General features: G+C 43.4%; 2 protein-coding genes across 2 annotated transcripts in view; one reads left to right on the top strand and one right to left on the bottom strand.

The window, feature by feature from the left end:
- LOC109466768 (rap guanine nucleotide exchange factor 2-like) overlaps window positions 1-7,260 on the top strand; it is a 94,775-nt gene extending 87,515 nt beyond the window's left edge. Inside the window, 6 exon segments of the mRNA XM_019764590.1 lie at window positions 216-437; window positions 1,364-1,578; window positions 1,580-1,608; window positions 1,610-1,655; window positions 1,657-2,137; window positions 5,410-7,260. Of these exon segments, the coding sequence (XP_019620149.1) occupies window positions 216-437; window positions 1,364-1,578; window positions 1,580-1,608; window positions 1,610-1,655; window positions 1,657-2,137; window positions 5,410-5,441 (1,025 nt within the window). The 3' untranslated portion in view covers window positions 5,442-7,260.
- A 2,471-nt stretch (window positions 7,261-9,731) lies between these two features.
- Window positions 9,732-20,600, bottom strand: part of LOC109466857 (zinc transporter ZIP12-like) — an 11,184-nt gene continuing 315 nt past the window's right edge. The window contains exons 2-13 of the mRNA XM_019764717.1: window positions 18,931-19,193; window positions 16,187-16,471; window positions 15,393-15,612; window positions 14,878-15,068; window positions 14,304-14,490; window positions 13,716-13,885; window positions 13,232-13,414; window positions 12,191-12,301; window positions 11,862-11,943; window positions 11,182-11,334; window positions 10,432-10,619; window positions 9,732-9,925 (exon numbers count right to left, since the gene is read on the bottom strand). Coding sequence (XP_019620276.1) covers window positions 9,782-9,925; window positions 10,432-10,619; window positions 11,182-11,334; window positions 11,862-11,943; window positions 12,191-12,301; window positions 13,232-13,414; window positions 13,716-13,885; window positions 14,304-14,490; window positions 14,878-15,068; window positions 15,393-15,612; window positions 16,187-16,471; window positions 18,931-19,173 — 2,157 coding nt within the window. The 5' untranslated portion in view covers window positions 19,174-19,193 and the 3' untranslated portion in view covers window positions 9,732-9,781. The remainder of the gene's footprint in view (window positions 9,926-10,431; window positions 10,620-11,181; window positions 11,335-11,861; window positions 11,944-12,190; window positions 12,302-13,231; window positions 13,415-13,715; window positions 13,886-14,303; window positions 14,491-14,877; window positions 15,069-15,392; window positions 15,613-16,186; window positions 16,472-18,930; window positions 19,194-20,600) is intronic.

Here is a 20,600-nt window from a genome sequence, read left to right as displayed (position 1 = left end):
TTAAATGTTATGTTGGAAAAAATATCCTCTGCAACAGCCAAAATTCTAATGCAACAGTGACCAAACATCCAACAAAAACCACAAAAAAATCAGGGTTTCGCCCAGGCGCAGTACATTCTGCAGACAGGCTGAGCAAAGCCAAGGTAGAGTAGTCATAAGGAAGCTCAATGTTACTCCATATCTGATCTATGTGCCACGCTCATTATCACATCCAGGTTCAAGTCCCCCCCAGGAGAAGAGAAGAAGTCGGCCGGCCTCGGTGGACTCAGGGTCCAACTCACCCCCCTCTGTGAGGAGCAGACCCCCCTCCAGTAGCTCCAACCCCTCGTCCCAGGGGTCGGGATCCCCCCCTCTGCCCAGGAGGAACCCCCCTGTTCAGGCCACCATGTCAGTGCCTCCCATGTACTACACAGACAACCAGATGACAGACAAAGATGGTGAGTTAACAGGCAACAACGGCTCTGCCATTTAATGACGGGAAGCAGTTATTGTAAATCACTTTATATTCGTGGTAGCAAAAGTTCGCAGTCTGATGAGAAAAATGGACATGTTACCAGAACTAAGAAATTAAGTTGGCAAATCATTTATTTATGGGGTAACGATAAATTTGTGATACAGAACCCGCGAATATAAAATTACAGCGAATATGAAGTGATTTACATTCAGATTTTTTTCAAAGGAAGTTGGGAAAGAAGTGAATCAATATACATGTATGTGTAGACAGGAATCAATGGCTAAAGATTCAAATTTTTTATCATGAACATATCTATAAAAAAACAGTTAGATGCTTGTAAGGATAGAACACAAGACACTCAAATCAATATGCAGGACTTGATTATTGGACAAAGTACCAAGTAAGGATTGACTGAGCTTGCTCCTAAGGATTTTGCTTGCACCCCTCTTGCAGTATTCAACAATTAGCACTGACATCTTGTTTTCAAATAAAATGTTTCTCTATTCGTTGTAATCTCAGTTGTACCCTATTCTGCCCATTTTAATCATTATTAATGTTAGGAAACAGTGTTCCAGCATGAAGACTTCTACAAAAGTAACTGCATGCATGCTCATATGTCTTTGTGTATATTTGATCTGACTAAAACAGTAAAAGGTATCAAAAAGATTCTAATTTGAAAAGTTTCACACCGTAATGTTCCTTTGTGCTAGCCTTGTTACAATACCAGACCTATTATAGATCCCGAGTCTACATCCTCTCCACAAGTACAATGTATGTAGGACTCAGGAGCTATAATAGGTCTGGTAACCAGGCTACCATAAAGTTTGTGCATGTGACTGTAGTAGATGTGTTGTGCTTTTAAGTCTGTGTTTGTTCTTATTTAACACTTAACACTTTCTTCTCTTGCAGAGCATGATAGCAGATACTCCGCTCCTCTTCCTCCACAAAATGCTAGCAGTAAGCCCACCCGACCTCTGCCCCCTACCCCTGACCCCCGACCTTTACCCCCGCCCCCTGACATCAGGCATCCCCCCCTCCCTGCCCCAGACACCAGACAACCCCCCTACGTCTCCTCCCCTGTCTCCAGACAGCCCCCAACCCCTTCCAAGACCAACTCTCCCCCTCTCCACCCCCACTAACAAGTACTTCCCTTCCTCCCTTCAGCAAACAGTCTGGCTCTCCCGTGAGTAAGCAGTTTGCACCCTCCTCCCCCCTCGGGTAGACAGCCTCCATACCCCCACCCCTCGGGACACCCCCCTCTCTCCCCCTCCTTCAGCTTACCCACCCCCTCCTCCCCTAGTGGCAGACCGCACGTGAACTCACCAACTGCCAGACACCCTCCCTCCCCCTCCGCATCAAATGCACCACCCCCAGCCTACCGACCCCCCTCCCACAGACCAACCCAACCCCCACCCTACGAAAAAAGACCTCCCCCTCCTCCCCCGAGACAACCCACCACCACCCTCACCTACGACCCCAGAATAGCCACGCAGGTTGCTGCCCACCACGTGACCCCTGACCCTTACGACCCCTCACCCCAAGTGCCTGTCGTACACCCTGACCCTCTCAGCCCTAGAGCGAGACTACCGTCTTACCCTGACCCCTATACCATGCCTCCTCGGACCTCTGTCAGTCACATGGCTCCCGACGATACGGAAGACTTCGACTTTGAAATAGAGGATGGTGAGTCGGGATGCAACTGACATTTATATTAATCCACTGGTGTAACTGTTCAGTCCTAACACTTAAGGCACACACAGCAACAGCTCTAACCTGGTATCCAGTCTATCGTGGTTGGGGCAGGCTGTCTTCGGGGCTCTAATACTATAGTACAACAGGCCGCCCGGTAGGATGCATTGTTACGCCTGTAGGACCTGTGCTAATAGAGTTTGGCAGTTTGTAGTTGGTTCGCCCCTACCTACCTACCTACCTAGTCCCATAACCGACACTGGTCGTCGGGGGGACAAGGCAGACTTTGCAGCAGGAGTGTAGCAAGGTCTTCTGTTTCGCCCCACCACTAATCAATCCCTCATCGTGAAAAACCTACCGGGGAACCTAGATGAGGCAGGCGGGGAAGAGCTTCAGCAGCCCCGAAGAAAACCTGCCCCAACCACGATAGACTGGACACCAGGTTCCAACAGCTAGTATCACACAAAACAACCTTGCAGACATAAAACACTTAATGAAGTGTGTCTAAGATGCTTAAGAATAAAACAAGACACACAGATATAGGTAAGACTTGAATGTAGGGCTGGTTTCAGGGGCTACTGCTTCAACGAAGTACCAAGTAAGGATTTATAACCACCTTTCTGACATATTACATGTAAGTCTTCTTTATCTGTGGGTTGAATCACTGCCCTTATGGAAGTATTAACTTTTGACTTTAAGAGATTGCTGAATGGTGGTTGTAAGAATATTTTAGGGTGGATTTTTGGTATGAAAATAATTCTTGTATCGTCATGTTGCTGTCAAAGAATTCACTCTGTGCTTTTCCCCTTTCTATCGCATACTGTAGTTTTCATATGGTGTAAGGTGGAAGCATATAACCAGTCATTCTAGTGTACAAAAGATATAATGCTGGTGGGGTATCATAATGTTCATGAGGCACTTACATGTGTGCTGCTATACCATATGCCATGATGTATCAGGGCTCGAAATACTGGGTGCTTATATTTCTGATGTCTACCTGCACCTACATGTAACCAGTACTGGTCCATGTACTGGGTATATGCGGGTTAGTGCAGGTAAAATTGGAGCTGTGCAGGTATTTCTGATGTCTACCTGCACCTAACCTGCACCTGGTCCATGTACTGGGCATATAAAATTGGAGCTGTGTGGGTACATGTATATCTGATGTCTACCTGCATGTAATCTGCACTGGCCCATGTACTATAGGTTTATGGAAATATACATGTAGGCGTATGTGGGTTTTTATTTGCTGCAATGACTGTTGCCACCTATGAAGTGTAAAAGAAATAATGTCAATGCTTTATCAAAAAAGATTTTAGTGTTATCCATACTTCACAAAGTCTGAGTGGTGAAGGTAAATTTTGTCTGGTGCTGGTAATATTCAATGTTACATGCACCAGTGCAGGTATAAAGAAATAATCTCCAAGCAGATCATATGGTGGCAAGGCAGTATCCAGAGGAGTGTCCATTTGCCACTGCTCGGGTCGCCAATGGATACTGCCTGGCAAATGGATACTGTCTTTTGCCGCCACCGAAAGATTATGCAGAAAAAGTATTTCGAGCCCTGCCGATACAGCGTTCTCTCCGACATGCTGTCTAAATCATATTAACAGATATCTGTTCTGTCATGCACACAGTGGTATAAGGCTGCTTGCTCCAGTGTCAGGGGAGAGTGCAATAAAAAAAGTTTGTACGTCGTTTCCTTGAATCCCCAGCTGTTGTGTGTTCAGGGGGTTGCAGTGTTATCCATTGTAGTTGTATATCCCCAGTCCCCGTAACTGGTATATACCGCTAACAAGTGTCAGTTGTGCAAAGTTGGGGCTAATGCTTACAAGCCCCTGTCACACATTTACGAATTTGGCCTCTCCGAATGCTAACCATGGTTAGAAGTCGGCTACAGTTTGGTTGCACCAGCCGAATGTTTCAAAATGTTTAAAACACTGCTGAACTATTCCCAAGTATCAGCCAAACTTGGCTGAACCTGTCGTCCACACCCAAATGTTTTAAAACATTTTGAACCATTCTGACTGGCACAGCCAACCACAGCCAACCTTGCATCCCGCCTACTCCTAACCATGGTTGGGGAAAGTTCACCCAAATTTGCCTACAATGTATGTGTGACAGGGGCTTCAACAAGGGATAGTCCAGTATCAAAGACACAACCTGTTAAAATGCATGGACACTTTCCTGGTTTGGTACTTCATACTAACTGTTTTGAGTAACAAGCACTGCTTTTGGAGTATTTAAGAGATCCTGCCGTAAGTTTCATGTTAATGTATTTAGTATTGGAGGAATCCCAAGTTTTACCACTGTTTTTACAGTTGTTGATTTGTGATTTTAAAATTTAATCCTGATGCAGTTTCTGATAAAATTCCCTCTTAAAACTCTTTTCCCCTCAGTTTTACTGCAACTCAGTCTCTATAAAGTAGCAACTAAAAGCAAATTTTTAACTCATAGCAGACTATACAGAACCTGTGCAGTTCAAAGAAATGAAATTATTACAGACAGAAGACTGGCACGTCGGTGGCGCAATGGTTAGAGCGTTGGACTCGGAATCAAAAGGTCCTGGGTTCGATACTTACCATGGCCCGACGTTGTGTCCATGTCCATGGCCCGACGTTGTGTGCCAAAACCACAGTTATACAGATTAGCGGATTTGGTGTGCCAATGTGCCAACATCGGCTTATTTGCCACCGAGAGCTGTAAAAAAAAAATTTTTTTTAGAGGTAGGATCTCTCAAATAGAAAACAGTTGGTGATATTGGACTGTCCTAAAGGGTATGGTGGTAGAAGGCAGGGTGGAGCACTGGCTATGTCATCTTTCTTCCTCCATCTTTGCATGGTGTTGTCTGTAGTTCAAGAGTATGTGTGGTGTTTTCAATAGTTGTAGAGAAGGGAGTGTGTACAGAAACAAAGAAGATGTTTTCTATTTGCTGGCCAGAAAGGCCATTTTGTGCTACTCATTTAGGAAAAAAATTATTCTTCTGACAGCAGATGACCTGTATACGTAAGGTATAACTCAAGCGGCTCTCTAAATTGGGAAAGGTTTGGAATTCTAGTATGGAGACGAAAAAGTCTTATTTATCAGTATCTCTAAGTCCAACCAAATTGTGATGTCTTTCTGTACCGTAGTGTAATTTTGAAGTGCCTATTAAAAGAATTTGTTGAAAACTGACCCATGAAAAGATCTCAAACTATATGTTGTGTGAGAAAGGTACTCTGTAGTGTGAATGTTTTCTCAATTTTTCTCTCCTTAATGTGTTGCAGATGAAGAGGAGGAGCAGGTATCTGCTGTATAACGCCAGCCGTTAGGAACTGGTGTACGTACAACAACCACTGTCTTGCCAAGGAAAATTCCAACCAAAAGTTGTCATCAAGAAACTGCACTGCCAGTCAGTTGAACTTGAAGTTGCATCTCCAATGTTGCCAGGATATTGTCGAGTGCTGATGGACAGAAAGAAAACTCAATCCTAACATTGGATGGGTGCGGAAACAACTCTTGTGATAAAACCACTAACAATTCACCTTCTGCTGATGAACAGAAGGAGGAAATACTGCTCGCCTCTGAGAGGTTGAATGTCTCAAGTCTACAACTTAGAAGAACATGTCCGAACCTTACAGGGAAACTTACAGCAGACTCCAGGATGTGATAGTTTGCTGTGCATTCTCTAGACGTATTGAAGTGTCTTGTACGTGTGTATGTTGGTGTGTACACAGTCAATATGGAGGAATCACAGTCATACGGTAGAGAACTGACTCAACTGTGAAATGAGAGGTTGCTCAAAAAGGTTGATCTCCCTCGCAAGCTCATCAACCTCTCTGTCTGAAGTGCCATATGTCTTTTCAAGTGGCCACAGTCTGCTCGAACGATATTCTCGTCGCCTGTACGTGTCTGTGCATCTCTGCGTTGACGTGAAAGAGACCCCGCTTGCGTCTGGTCAAGCTCAGTTTCATGTGGAGAAGCTGGCTGCTATGAATGTGTGCAAAGCACGTTGTCACTGACAAAACTGTTAAATCACAGGAGTCACTTTCTGTGTTGTTGCTGTGGACAAGAACACTGTTATGGAGAGGTGTAAAGTAACAACTCCACACTTCACCAGATCTCAGAAGCCATGTAACTTTTTTTTGTTTTCTGTTATTAGATTTTGATAAATGCTGACTTGTGATGAAGTCTCAATGTTATGTCTGTATTGAGTTTCACAGTAACAGTTTGTACTGTAGGGAAATCTTTTGTTGCACACAGTATAATTCTTCTGGCTTGTCTGCCTGTGGCACACAACCCCCCGGGTGCTTAAAATAATGGCAGAAATATAGCTTACAGGATTGTAACAAAAAATGCTATGAAATGCACAATGATTTGTACAGACTGAACGGAAAGCATTTTTAGCTGGAACACTGATTATTCAGCACTTTTAACCAAGAAGATTAGATATTTTAGATTGTTTTTTATTTAGTTAGCAAATAACAGATCAACTCTTCAACAGATAGAAATTGACAGTGGGTTTCTTCCTCCAAGATGGCCCTCAAAGCACGATAGGCTAGTTTGATAGATAGATATGGGACTCAGTGAATAACATGCCAAGGCTAAAGCAGAGAGATATTTTGATACCTTCCTATGTATGCCTATAGAAAATGGTGACTCTGGCTCAGTACCCAAGCTAGCTAAGTAGATATATAAGTGAAGCAACTTAATCATGTGTACAATACTGATGTAAGTTGTGAACTGGGAGGGGTTCTAAATTACATATCACACTTGTATATTTGTGTAACATACGTGAATTTGTAACAAGATATGGTGGAAAAGGGAAGGTATATTAACATAGTCTTGTAACTTTGTACAAACTTGGCGATGTCGTAACAACCATATCCATGGCAAGTGAATCTGTTTTATATTCATATACCTTCACTTTGTGATTGTTCGCTATATATTTTCTTTCCCGTCGTTTTGTATGTTTCGTAGATATTGATATGAAGAGCTTCAAGTTGGGATCTCTGTGAGATTTCGGTGTCTTCCGTTGTTGTAGTATGTGCAAGATTGTTTTGGTCTGTCTGCGACTTGCTTTTATTTGTTTAAAACGATGTAAATACTGCAGAAAATAAAATGGACTGATACAAGCACTGACTGGCAATTCTTTGTTTGTAATTTTACATCTTGCTGCAATATATTGGCATAGCATTTATGTGTCCTGTTGTTTTACACAATGTACTTAAAAGAATTGATTGTTGGACATTATGTATAATTTTGCATGGAAAAATTCTTCACATGATTGCCATGTACCTCCACTTTTCAACATACGTGAATTTTGTGCAAATATTATGCATTTCTGATATTTATGGTTGGTGCTTAAACAGCACAACAAGGGATAGTCCAGTATCAAAGACACAACCTGTTGAAATGCATGAACACTTTCCTGGTTTGGTACTTCATACTACATTGTAACTCTTTTTGAGTAACAAGCACTGCTTTTGGAGTATTCAAGAGATCCTGCCGTAATTTTCATGTTAATGTATTGGAGGAATCCCAAGTTTTACCACTGTTTTTACAGTTCTTGATTTGTGTTTTTGAAATGTAATCCTGATGCAGTTTCTGACAAAATTCTCTCTTAAAACTATTTTCCCCTCAGTTTTACTGCATCTTGCTGCAATATACTGGCATAACACAAATTACCAGTAAGGTACTTGACAGTGCACAAACTTTAGTTTTGGTTTTACCTATCCAGTTAGTATTTCAACTGTCATTAGCAAGCTGTCAATGTAAGAAACAAGGCTGCTGATCCAGTTATTTATGAATCTCCAAGCAGAACCTAGGGTCGCAGAGGACTATCAAATTGCAACGGGTGGCATATGGATTCTCTCTCAGATTGGTGAATGGATACTGCCTGGCCAATTTGATACTGTCTTTTGCCACCCTAGGATCTGCTTGGAGATTAGTTATTTATATCCTGTGTGTGTTAAACAGGTGGCTGGTTCCCATAGGCTGATTGTTTAGCAACTGTACACCATAAAGGTGTAATAAGTACGAAGGCAAGTTATCACCATTCTAAAAATTAGAGTGATAAATTGTCGAAGTTTGACTAAAACATATTTATTATCAAGACAAAAGATGAATAAAAGGGACTAACCCTAGTACAGAAAATCCAAGATAAAAGAAACCTGTCACACAACTCCTGGCTAGTGGGAATGACCCATGTATCGTGTAAATGTGCTGTAACGTGCAATAAACGTATTTTACAAAAGACAAAAACGTACACAAGAAAACGGGTGGAAAATTCTCCCAAGAAATCGTTGACTGAAGGCTAAACTATTTCACAGTGAGATTTGTATACATGTATTAGCATATGTAATAATCTGGGTACTACATTGTATGAAACATGTCAAGTAATATGCCCAAAACCAAGTTATAAGCAAAATGTACAGAAATGTATCCACACACCGTGATATAAAAGAAAGCTGATCATTGTATCAAGTAAAAATTTGGTGGATATACATGTATCACAGGAAAGGAATTAGTGTATTGACCAGTAGCATGATATATGTAAGTTTTATAGTCACAAATGACTGAATGCTATTTGTTATTCCACGCCATTCATTTGCTATTTACGTATTTGATTCCGCTACTGCAACTTCAAAGCATACACAAACATAAAAGTAAGATGTTACAAATTCTGGGGTAAAGTTGTTCATGTTACTGGATAAACTGTAACCTTTTTCCAATAGGTCTTTGCATCTTAGCCATTGTGCCAGACCTGGTTTGTGCTGATTTTTACAAGTCAGACTTGAAAGTGAGTACAAAGTAATGTAGTAATAATGTATACAAATTCAAATCTACTTAGAAACGTCCACGTCTAACCGTTCAACATGGCGGATAATTGCGTCACAGTCACGTGAGTGCCGACACCAGTATGCCATCAGGACGTACTGCGCCTGCGCGAAACCTATCATGTATTATGCATGGATCTTCGGCAGGACGTCTCATTTTTAAAAGGTCATATTTAATATGACATTCCGTCAATACTTTTCAAATTATGTGTATAAAACGACATCGTCTTCAACGGACAAAATTCTGATGCAACGTTGTCCAAACGTCCCACGAAATGTGCGAGTTTCGCGCATGCAGGCCCACTGCGTTTTGTCGACTTGCTGTCCAATCTCCAAGCAGATCTTTTGATGGCTGCAAAGTACAGAATCAAATTGGCCAGGCTGTATCCATTGGCAGACAGTTACCATTTTCGGTGGCGAATGTTTTCTGGCCAATGAATACTGCCTGGCCAATATGATTCTGTCTTTGCAGCCACCAAAAGATCTGCTTTAACTTGGCGATTACGTGCTTCTCATACCGTACTTTCGGACCTGTCCAGACGTTACCTCATCCTAGGGTGTGTTGGAAGTTACAAATTTTGTTTCAACACAAAGGTAAATGTCCTCACCTAGAGCTTTCGACCAGTGCACTCCGGTGGTCTTTCTCAGTAGACATAGTTTACCAGATACCTTTGACCCAGTGTCGACGTCACACTTCAGTGAAGCCACGTGACTAATCTCACTGGGTCAGTCTACTGAAGAAGACCAGAATGCACTGGTCGAAAGCTCTAGGTGAGAACATTTACCTTTGTGTTGTAACAAAAGTTTTAACTTTCAACACTTATCCCAGAGTGATGGACACCTGTATCTGCTCCTCGTACATGGCCAGGAAGACCAGCGCCGCCACTCCCATCAGGAACCCGATGTTCTGCCCAATGAAGGTCACTACAGGTGACTTGGACTTGTGGTGTAACAGTTCCGGTAGCTGAGGAATGAGAAGATATAATGTTATTGTTGGTTCTCTACTCTTTGCAGTTCAGTCTCGGCAGACTATCTGTTGGGTCAGTCTAATGAAGAAGACAAAAGTGACTGCAAAGTCGAAAGCTCTAGGTGAGAACAACCCCTTGTTTTGGAACAAATGTTTGACGAGGGAAAACATATTGTTTTTGCTCTGTTTCTTCCTCTTCTTCATTTCCAAATAAGGTTAATGACCTGATCCAGACGTCTGTCACTATGTATGGCACAATGTAGCTAGTTTTGGGTCTCGTCATGTTGCAATTTTATAGCAGGAGGGATTTAGACTCCTGTCACCATATATATGTGAAATGTTGAATGAGTAAGAATTGATCGATAATTGACTCCTGTTTGAGTAAGACTTGACAGAGAATACCATATGCGAAGGTAAACATTATTCATTTGCTTTGCAAATGTTACCTTTCTAGTTTTAAACATATATCTACCAACACACTTAGGTGAACTATCAGAACGTACCATGTCGACCAGCGACACGTAGAGAAACATGCCGGCGATGAGGGCGAAGAGCCACTGCCTGATGCTGAAGTCGGCTCCGATAGCCAGTCCGATGTACAGCCCCACAAATGCCCAGCAGGCCGCGAACAGGTTCCACAGCAAGGCGCTCTTGTAGTTCATCCCGCACCTCAGCAACATGGCGAAGTCACCTGTATAAGACGTAAGTAGAGTCAAGATTCAGATTTTTTTGCAATCAACTTGCATGTTACATTTGCGTATTAACATAACATCTGTTGAGACACTCCAAAATCTCCAAGCAGATCTTTGGGTGGTAGCAAAGCAAAGACAGTATCAAATTGGCCAGTACGCCATATCCATTTGCTAGTCAGTATCCAATACCCTTGTCTGCTTGGAGAGTACGAGCCGTAAGCTTACCTTGTCCTTGCGCCAGTACAGCGATCGTGCGACAATCGTACAACGATTGCGCGACAATCATGCGACAATTGCACGACAATCATGCGACAATTGTACGACGATGATGCGACGATTGTGCTACAATCGTGCGGCGATTGTAAGACAATCATGGGACAATTGTACGACGATCATACGACAACGTACGACAAATGTGGATAATCCATAAGCCTACGGTAGCTGTGTGGTAGCTCGTGATCCAGGGCGGCTATCGTACGGCGTTTGTACGACGATGGTACGGCAATCGTACGACGATCATACGACCATCATACGACAAATGTAACCACTCCGTAAGCTTACCTAGTTCGTGCGGCAGCTCGTGCGCCAGGACGGCGATGGAGGTGGACAGTCCGACAGCCAGGTCGCCGCTGAAGGCGATGCCGAGGGCCAGCCCGTCCGTCAGGTTGTGCAGGGTGTCACTGAAGATGATCATCATCGCTGTCGGAGTGCATCCTGGCGACGAGAACAGACCACATGTCAATTTACCATCATTATCATCGGCCGATTGTATTGGTCGGGGTTATACCGACCCTTACGAGGTGAGTCCAATGTTTTGTGTTGGCAAGTACAGTTCAATCTTGTTCATAATGACTTCTACCAACACAGATGAACTTTCAAGATGGGGTGACATATCCTTTTGTTACTTACTAACTTACTAACTTTGTTTTAGCTTAATACAAGACGGGGTTCGCCAGGACTCCGTCCGGGTGATGATGTAACTCACCGTGCATGTGGCTGATCCTGTAGCGGTTCACCAGGCCTCTGTCCGGGTGACTTCGTTGAAGTGAATCACCAACTCCATATATATATTATATTTATAGCCAAACTTCGACAATTTTTCAGACTCTGAATTTACAGAATGGTGATAATTTGCCTTCGTACTTGGGCTTTATGGGGTACAATATACATGCATGTTTGCCGTTACGTGTGCCACATTTGTTCCCATGCTCCCATCCGATATTCTAAGTGATCACACTAACCTCCACAGCAGTATTTTGGAGTGTTCTCTTCACCAGGCATCTCCGCATCCTGATCCAGCGTCATCGTACTCTGTCCGTTAGTCTACAGCAAAAATCCATTCATATATTACCATTAACATATTGAACATGCTGGCATGACGAGCGAGACACAGGAAACAAATGTACACAATCCCTCTTCTTCTTCCATTTGCCAGGCAGTTACCATTTGAAACCCGGAGTAAAACAAGATACTAGTACCATAATACATACAGAAAAGAGAGCCCGATAGGAACACGCCAAAAATAAGCCTCTGCTTGGAGAGTATAAATCTAATAATAACAAACACTTACCAACTGTTGCTTGGATATGGAGAGGCTCTTTGAGCCCATACTCGGCTCCGGTGGCAGTTGGGTGATCTTGCGAAGCTGCACATCATTCTCGTATACATTATCCTCCGCCTTCTGTGCAGAACGAAAACGGTACGTATAGGGTGTTTGCTCTCACGTGACCATGACGTAAGCTTTGTCCACCATATTGGATGATTAGACCCGGACGTTTCTAGCCTGGGTACCATCCTACGTATGCCGGGGCTCCCACATTCACTTCCCTAAAAAGTTGTTAGGGAATTCGAAGCGAGTGTGGGAGCCCCGGCATACAAGTAGGATGGTACCCAGGCTAGGACGTTTCAGGTGGATTTGAATTTCCATGCATGTAAATTTCCTACCGTCAAATCTCTACTAGTGTTGGGCACATAGAATCCCAACTAACATTCGTCGATGAAGGTTGGACACCCTGTTAGAACATTACGCAAGACGAATACCGAACCAGACTACTTCATGAGAGGTGTGAAAGAGGCTATTTACATCAGGGCCCAACCGCGACGGGGGCCGACATCGTTTACCAGATACCTTTGACCTAGTGTTGACGTCACACTTCAGAGAAGCACTGTTACAAGTCTTACAAGTCCACCTATTATGTACACAACAGGCTTGAACCCGAGTGTTAAAGGCATCCAGAGCAGTTTTTAGGGCCTGAAAACCAGATTTTTCAAAGTCAATATTCTAGTCATTTATCTACATACTGAGTTGAAACAACACTATCCCAATGCATCACCTTCATGGAGCAAAAATACCCAAAAACTGACGGAAATTGTTACTGGAAGGGCCCTTAGCTGATTTTTAGGGTACCACCTATAAAATAAAGGACTCATCTTGGGGCTTCTTTCGACAGTTTCTTTTAAAAATGCCAAAAGTATTAAATACTGATTGAAATGTGTTAATGTGAAGCAGTATGTGCCAATATCGTAAAGATCGCCTTATTCAGAATATTTCCAGTTTTGCTGCTCTGAAATTGGATACCTTTAATGTTACCATTTCTTCACATGACCCCACCTCATGATGGCCGTGAGAATGGCCATGACCGTGACCGTGGCCAGGCATGAGGAAACTCATCACCCGTTCGAACACGAAGAAGAAGTAGATTCCGCCCATGGCGACCAGAAGCTTCCACATGTAGGATATGTCGTGGTCATGGTCCGTATGGCCGGCGGCGTGGTCTCCGTGTAGACCGAGAGCCTGTGGCACAAGATCGCGTTAGTACACGTGGAGCGCTAGACAGCAAATTCAGCTGATGCTGTATTCCACACATTAAAAGACCTATAGTAATACATGTAGTAATACAAGCAAAATTATATCGAGCACAACTAGAGCTCTAACTTCTAAGCGGATCTTTCGGTTGACTCAACACAGCATAGGCCAGGCAGTAACCATTGGCCTGACAGCATCTATTGGCCATCCACCAGTGGATACTGCCAGGCCAATTCGAGACTGTCTTTGCAGCCACTGAAAGATCTGCTGGGAGATTACTAGAGCTCACCTGAGGCAGAAGATGCAGCAGAGCGTCCCCCGACAGCGCGCCGACCCCCAGCCCGACCCCGAGCTGCACGATGAACTTGTAGACGCTGGAGCCGGCCATGGGCAGCACCAACAGGCCGATCAGGGCCAGCAGGCTGATGAGGACCACAGACAGCGTCCCGTACCCGTATTCTGTGGGAGGAGAAAGGTGAATCATCTTCTAACTGCCGTGAAATCAGATGCCATGCATGTTTCCTTTCATTATACATATGGTACCATGATCATATGTGGATTACAGATATGTCAGGGTAGAAATTCTGAACTGCATGGTGGAATTCGAGATTCTAAAAGTAGAGGCCCTGATCGTAGTCTTTGTCCACAGAAACTCCGATCAGAGTCTCTGGCGGTAGAGACCCCGATCAGAGTTTGTATGTTCAGTATCATGTACAGCATTAAAAGATAGCATGAAAGTTTATCTGTGTTGGTAGAAGTCAGCATTTCAGTTGGTACATTTCAGCATTAAAAGATATTTAGGATTCATCGCAAGAACAGTAAATAATATCAGCACTGATGTAATTTTGTCCAATTGTAATAAAAGAATCAAACTTACTCTCCAGCATAGTGAGGTCCCTGACGACCGGCGTTGCTGTGGCGTTCTCAGCAGGTGTCCCCGACACGCACACCCTGCTGTACACCTGCTGTATCAGGGCTGGGGCCATGGCGCTGAACTGGTCACGTGTCACACCCATCTCCTCATCAACCAGGAACAGCTTCATCAACTGGGCTGAGTTGAAGCACTGCGTTGAAAAAAGTAGGTGTTTTTTTTTTATATCTGTATCTGTTGACGCCCCTAGGCGTCACACACCAGCTTCGTAGGCACGCGGCGCGGTGGCAGCTAGCTGTACTACACCGAACGACTTGTTACACCTGAATATATAACTCTAAAGATTGTTTAAAGCTTATCTAGTGATGAAGCCCCTACTGTACTTGGTGGCAATAGTTCTCAAAACTTCAAGAGTTTTGAACACCTCAATACTTACAACAATTCTTGAACTTGACGGCATGACTATTTCTTTGTTGAAAACATGTTCTCTCCCTGAAGCGGACCCATTGACTACATGGGACGGAAGGAGGCCGATGATGATCGAAATACTGTTGAGGACAAAAAAAGTCGTACTACTCACATCGTGTTCAAAGTCTGTGTGCTCGTGGTCGTGTTCGTGAGTGTGATTGTGCTCGTCCTCCCGTGTCAGTGGAGGCAGTTCCCGTCTGCGTCTGTGGTCGTGCCCGGCATGGTCGTGCCCGTCGTCAATCACCGGCGGCTCGGGTGGCGCCTCCCCGCCGATACCGAGATCAGACAGAACGTGCTCGAGAGCTGAAAGTCACACATACAGTTTTTATTGACACAACAAAAGTACGTCGACTTTCGTAAGGTCTAGACTACTTAACATTAACATACAAACTTAACATACAAACAGTCAAGTATATAGTAGAGGGGATTCATTCCTTAAGTATGAGATAAGAAGAATTATTAACGTAGCACTGTTGATATTTAGATACTTCTGATTGGTAGTCTGTAACGATAATGCATATTCAAATTTCCTCCGGCAAAAGAAATACATGTGTAGACTTGGGTAAGGGATGGTAATGAATGATCTATAATTTTAATCTATCAAAGCGAACTAAAAAAATGACATACCATCGATCGAGATAGTGCCATTGGTCATGTTGAGGCTCTCAAAGAGGTTGTCTACGAAGAAGGATCTTTCTGGTAGCTCGGCTTCCCCTATACACAGCCCCTCCAGTACGCTAGCCACGGTTACTGCTGCTATCTCCTTCAGTTCCTGCTGTGACACCCCGCCGCTTGAGTCGCTGGTGTTGAGGTGGAGTTGCTCAAACACCGACTCTGCAGTAAAACACTGAACAGGCGTCGTTTAGTTAGTAACTAACGACTACAGAAAAAATCCCACCTAATGCTGTCTGTGTATGCCGTAGACCTTCTTATGTCTCATTATGTCCCTGATTGTCTAATATTCGTATGTCTAAAAAAACACACGAACTATGTATATACGTTACAATTATAGAACTGCCCAAGAAGACCTCCACTATAAACAGGATTCTAAATGCTTGTGTCAATGTGCCAAAAAAGTGGTTACAGTTATGAAGTGGTCTTTATATAGAGGTGGTCACTTGTACAGGTTTCACAGCAGATCTAAACAAGAAGCAATGCGCAGATATGAATGTAGTACATGTTTGGTCCACCACACTTTCCTTTTTGATATTCAGGGTTGGAAACCAAATGCATTGTTTGCTTATTTGTTTAACGTTTATTTGTTTATTGGTCTTTTCCACACTGTGCCATCAGCAATATTGACAACCTCTAAAAAGAAAGCATACAAGTGACAACTACAGAGGCTAGAGGCTTACATGTACACTACAACATACAGACATTTTTGTATGTTTACAAACATTTTTGTATGTTTGTGGTCTCACCTTGCCCCAGTTCTGCACACGATAGTTGGTGTTGATGTCCTCCAGGACCCGCTGATAGCTGCTCAGAGTAAACCCTGCCGAGTCCGTGTACCGCATTAGCCGGTTCTCGATAGCCTGATACCCCTTGCCCCCGGGGTCTTCCGTACAGGCGTCCAGGTTAGACAGGTCCGTCAGGAAGACAGTCAGAACCACGGCCATCTTGTGGAAGTCATCCTCGCCTACAGGCGCGCTCGTGTCGGTGGAGTCGCCGAGAGATAGCTTAATCAAGCCATCAGCCGTCAGGCACTGTGGGATCGGGAAGACAATAGTAACTGAGATGTACTTTATTGTACATTTTTTTTTCATTCATGCCCTATCGGGCTACGTTCAAGTCAACAGATGCAGAGCTTTGTTGTGAATGCTTCCAAAAAGGGTACAACCTTAAACTTTTTCAAGTCTAAGGTTAAATAAACACCTGCCTTTAAAGTCCCTTTTTGTAACCCAAAACATGTGAGTGGTTAGTATGAGCCTTGTTTTGTGGTGAAGTAAATAAGAAATTATTTTATGTTGAGAGTATCTGGACAAACCGCAAAACGGCAAAACATAGCTTGACGCGATCAAATGAAGTAGAACCGACAATATGTCTAACAACATTGCACTAGAAGTAGAGTTGGTGATAACCATAATTACAGCATTGATGCCATTGTTTAACCTTACCCTTGCTACCCCCACTACCATTAGAGAATTGTTAGCCAGAAGGCTGCGTCAGCGTGCTAGCTAAAGGTTAACGCGCTTTAGGTGAGAATTGTTTAACCTTATCCCTGCTGCCTCACCCCACTAACAATAGAGAATTGTTAGCCAGAAGGGTGCTTCAGTGTGCTAAAGGTTAACGTGCTTTAGGTGAGGCCATTCGGCTGTATTTCTGTCAACTCTAATGTTCTTGTAAATCCACATCGTTTTGTTAATTTGTTGGCCATGTTTGCTTTTCATGTTTACAATCGTTTAAAAGGCTGCATATGGAATAAAATAAATTGTTTTATTGCAAATTAAATGTCGGAGGGCTAATTGCAAGTACAGAAGAAACATTTGGTATAAGAACAGGCAATTGATACACAAAGTACTGCTGTTAACTCCTAACAACTACTGGGATTGACTTCTTTTCTGAAGACAGAGGAAGACAAAAGATCCCACTTTTTCTGTAATTTGTGGATAGGAGGTAATATCTACATGTAGGTTGCCACTGTTTGCCCCCACCCCACGCACACCCTTCTGTGCCATGCGACACGAACAATAGCATTGTAATTCAATATGAAACTCATAAATGTTCAACAAGGGTCTAAGTCATAAAGCATTTGTAAAGAACTGCAAATACGTAGCATACTTTGGAAGACTTGCGTCAGCAATCACCTACAGTATATAGATTGGGTCAACTTGAGGTTTACAATGTTTAGTCTTTATGACTGTAACAATGCCGTGTCTTTTTGAGACATAATATATAAGATGTTTTAAGTAGCTGTTTGTCTGGTTCCCAAAAGGGAGGTACAATGCGTTGTGGTAAATGATTACATTAGTTATCGCCATCTGGCCAGACATGCAGGGTACTTCAAGCTCGGGCGTTGCACTCTATGATTGGCACTTTGCATATTTGATAGCCAATATGGCAAATGGCATTTTCATGTACTATGTGTCGCGCCATGGTCCCACATACCAGACTTTATGTTAGTTGGCTATTGTATCCAGGGCTCGAAATATTTTTCTGTATACCTGCACTGGTGCAGTTAACCTTGAAAATGACCTGCAAGGCTGCACCAGACAAAATTTTACCTGCACGACTCAGAAGTACGGATCATACTATAAAAACTATTACCATTATCTCATTTCTACTACATGGTGCGAACAGTCAATGTAGCAAGTAAAAATCGACATACACTTTATCATAATACATGTACATGTAAACCCAGTACATGGACCGGTGCAGGCTAGGTGCAGGTAGAAATACTAGATATACGGGCTCGAAATACATGTGTGGCGTCGTGTGGCGTAGCGGCAGAGTGCTCGACTCCGAACCAAGAGGTCCCGGGTACCAAGAGGTACCATTGGGAATTGCTGACGCAATACCTGGGCACAAGATCGGTGGCATGTCAGGACTCGAACCCGGTACCTCTTGGTTCCGAGTCGAGCACTCTGTCGCTACGCCACACGACCCCGCACAAGTATTTGGAGCCTGTATATCCAGTATTTCGAGCCCTTATATCATAGCACATAAGCAAGATCTGTTTTACACAAATATAGAGGTGGCTAACGCATGAACACTGCCTTATCTTTGTTCAAATCTGACTCATGATGTTGCCCTTCAAATGCTTACAGCGACATAATCCCCTTTTAGATCAATACTTCTGCATCTGTGTTCTCAGACATTTAAACGCCAGTATAGTAAGAATCTATTGAACATGTATTGAGTGTTGTTGTTTTTACAACTAGCGTGCACTAACCTCTCCAGTTCAATGTTTGCTTTACGTGTTTTCGTCTATAACATACACACAATGAATTAAGGGTACACAATGGCACCCAGTGCAATTTTTAGGTCGGCAAAACAAACAATATATTATGGATTTTGAAATCTGACTGATATTTGATACACTGTGTCCAGAAAATTGACATTGCCTGCCAAATACATTTTTGCAGCCCTGCATTGGATGCCTTCAAAGATACAAAGCTACTGTAAAAAAAAAACACAAAAAAACAAGACATGACGTTGTTCCTACCTCGGCACAGGTGAAGTTCCTTTCTTCGTCAGCCTCCAGCCTCTCACACTTTACCCGGTCAAGCATGGTCTTAACAAGAGAAGTAGACATGTCGAAAGTCAAGTTGTGTTGGTGTTCATCCCCTCCCAGTAGGTGTAGGACCAGTTCGAACGGGTCTTGTCCATGGTCGTGCCCTTCATGTTGTGAGGCGGCAAGCCCACACAGTATTAGCAAAACCCCGGCCAGGAGTGTCCCCTTCATCATGTTCACGTCCAGTAGCTAGACTGTGGAGATTGAATACAGATCCTGTATGGGTATTTATTTTTTGTATCCCTTTAATTGAGACACCTGGCCTATATGCAAACATACTGCGAGAGTAGGAATACATAACAATACAAACAATGCACAGTACGTACCTCTAACCTAACTCAATCAACCGGATGTTTTTTTTTTAACTGTCAGACGTTTCGAGTGGCATTCACTACTTTTCGCTGACGAAAAGTAGTGGATGCTACTTAATTGAAACGTCTTACAGCTGAATCTTTGGTACCTAACCGTTGGCCATGTGAGCCTGGGTCTGTATCATACTGTCGTCAGTCCGACAAATATAATTGCATAACAGATTATAAAAATAAACAGTAGCCAAGGTTGAGCTGATAATGGATTGATATGTGGGGAGGGGGGCAGTGTAGCTGTTGAAAAAAAAAAAACGTCCCATTCCCCTCTGTACAGAGCATATGGGTGGTGCCCATCTCCATTCCTGTAGCCCGTGGGCCACACAGTAAGAGTTGTGCAAGCACTACAGCAGGGGGCTAGCCCGCTGGTAATGTTGTGTGTTTGACCTTCCCACACTCTCTCTCATAGATGCTGAGTGCTAAGCAGAGAAAGAAGTATGTACAATTTTTAGAGTCTTTGGTCATGGTGACCCGGCCTGGGTTTGAACTCATCACTATTGAGCTATCGCACCGGGCATTGAGGCTGTAGAAAATATGACCCATCCCAATAAGACAGTCCTATCCTATCTGGGCGCTTCACAAATATGTTTATCCTGCAGACTAGATGTTGGTAGAGTATGTTGGTTTTGCGGGTAGCCATTTGCACTGCCTACTGTGCAGTGCAGCACGACCGGTGTCACCGCGATCTCGCCCCCCAGTGATTTCGCCCTCCCCGGGGCGAAATCCCTAGCGATTTTGTCCTCCCCGGGCCCAGATCTCTAGCGATTTCGCCCTCCCGGGTCGAGATCTCTAGCGATTTCGCCCTCCCGGGTCGAGATCTCTAGCGATTTCGCCCTCCCCGCTAGTGATTTGGTTCCCCTACCTCGCCCCCCCCTTCAGTGATTTCGCCCCGCACCAAAAAATCAGTTATTTCCTCAAAAACTTCCGTTTAAGTATATCCAAGCACACAAATATGTTAAATAATTCTAATCATAGTACATGTATTTCGTTGTATTTGGGAAATTCTGTTGCAAGTTAACACGCTCAAAACTATTTTACCAATGATCAGCTCAACCTGTGTTGTTGAGATGCCTATGCTGTTAAGCATAGAAAGACAGAATATTGCAACCAAGGAGGTTACTTTCTTGCTTCAACCGAACCTGTAATAATATCGTTAGAATTGTTAATCAAATTTCTGTACCTGCCATATCTGTGGTACGGCGTAAAAAGAGTAGACTAACTAAGGGACGGGAGGGG

Source organism: Branchiostoma belcheri, unplaced genomic scaffold (genome assembly GCF_001625305.1).
Source record: "Branchiostoma belcheri isolate BF01 breed outbred unplaced genomic scaffold, Haploidv18h27 scaffold17, whole genome shotgun sequence".
In the NCBI taxonomy this organism is placed as follows: Eukaryota; Metazoa; Chordata; class Leptocardii; order Amphioxiformes; family Branchiostomatidae; genus Branchiostoma; species Branchiostoma belcheri.
The sequence above is the reverse complement of the archived record's forward strand: the minus strand, read 5'-3'. Positions and strand labels throughout refer to the sequence as shown.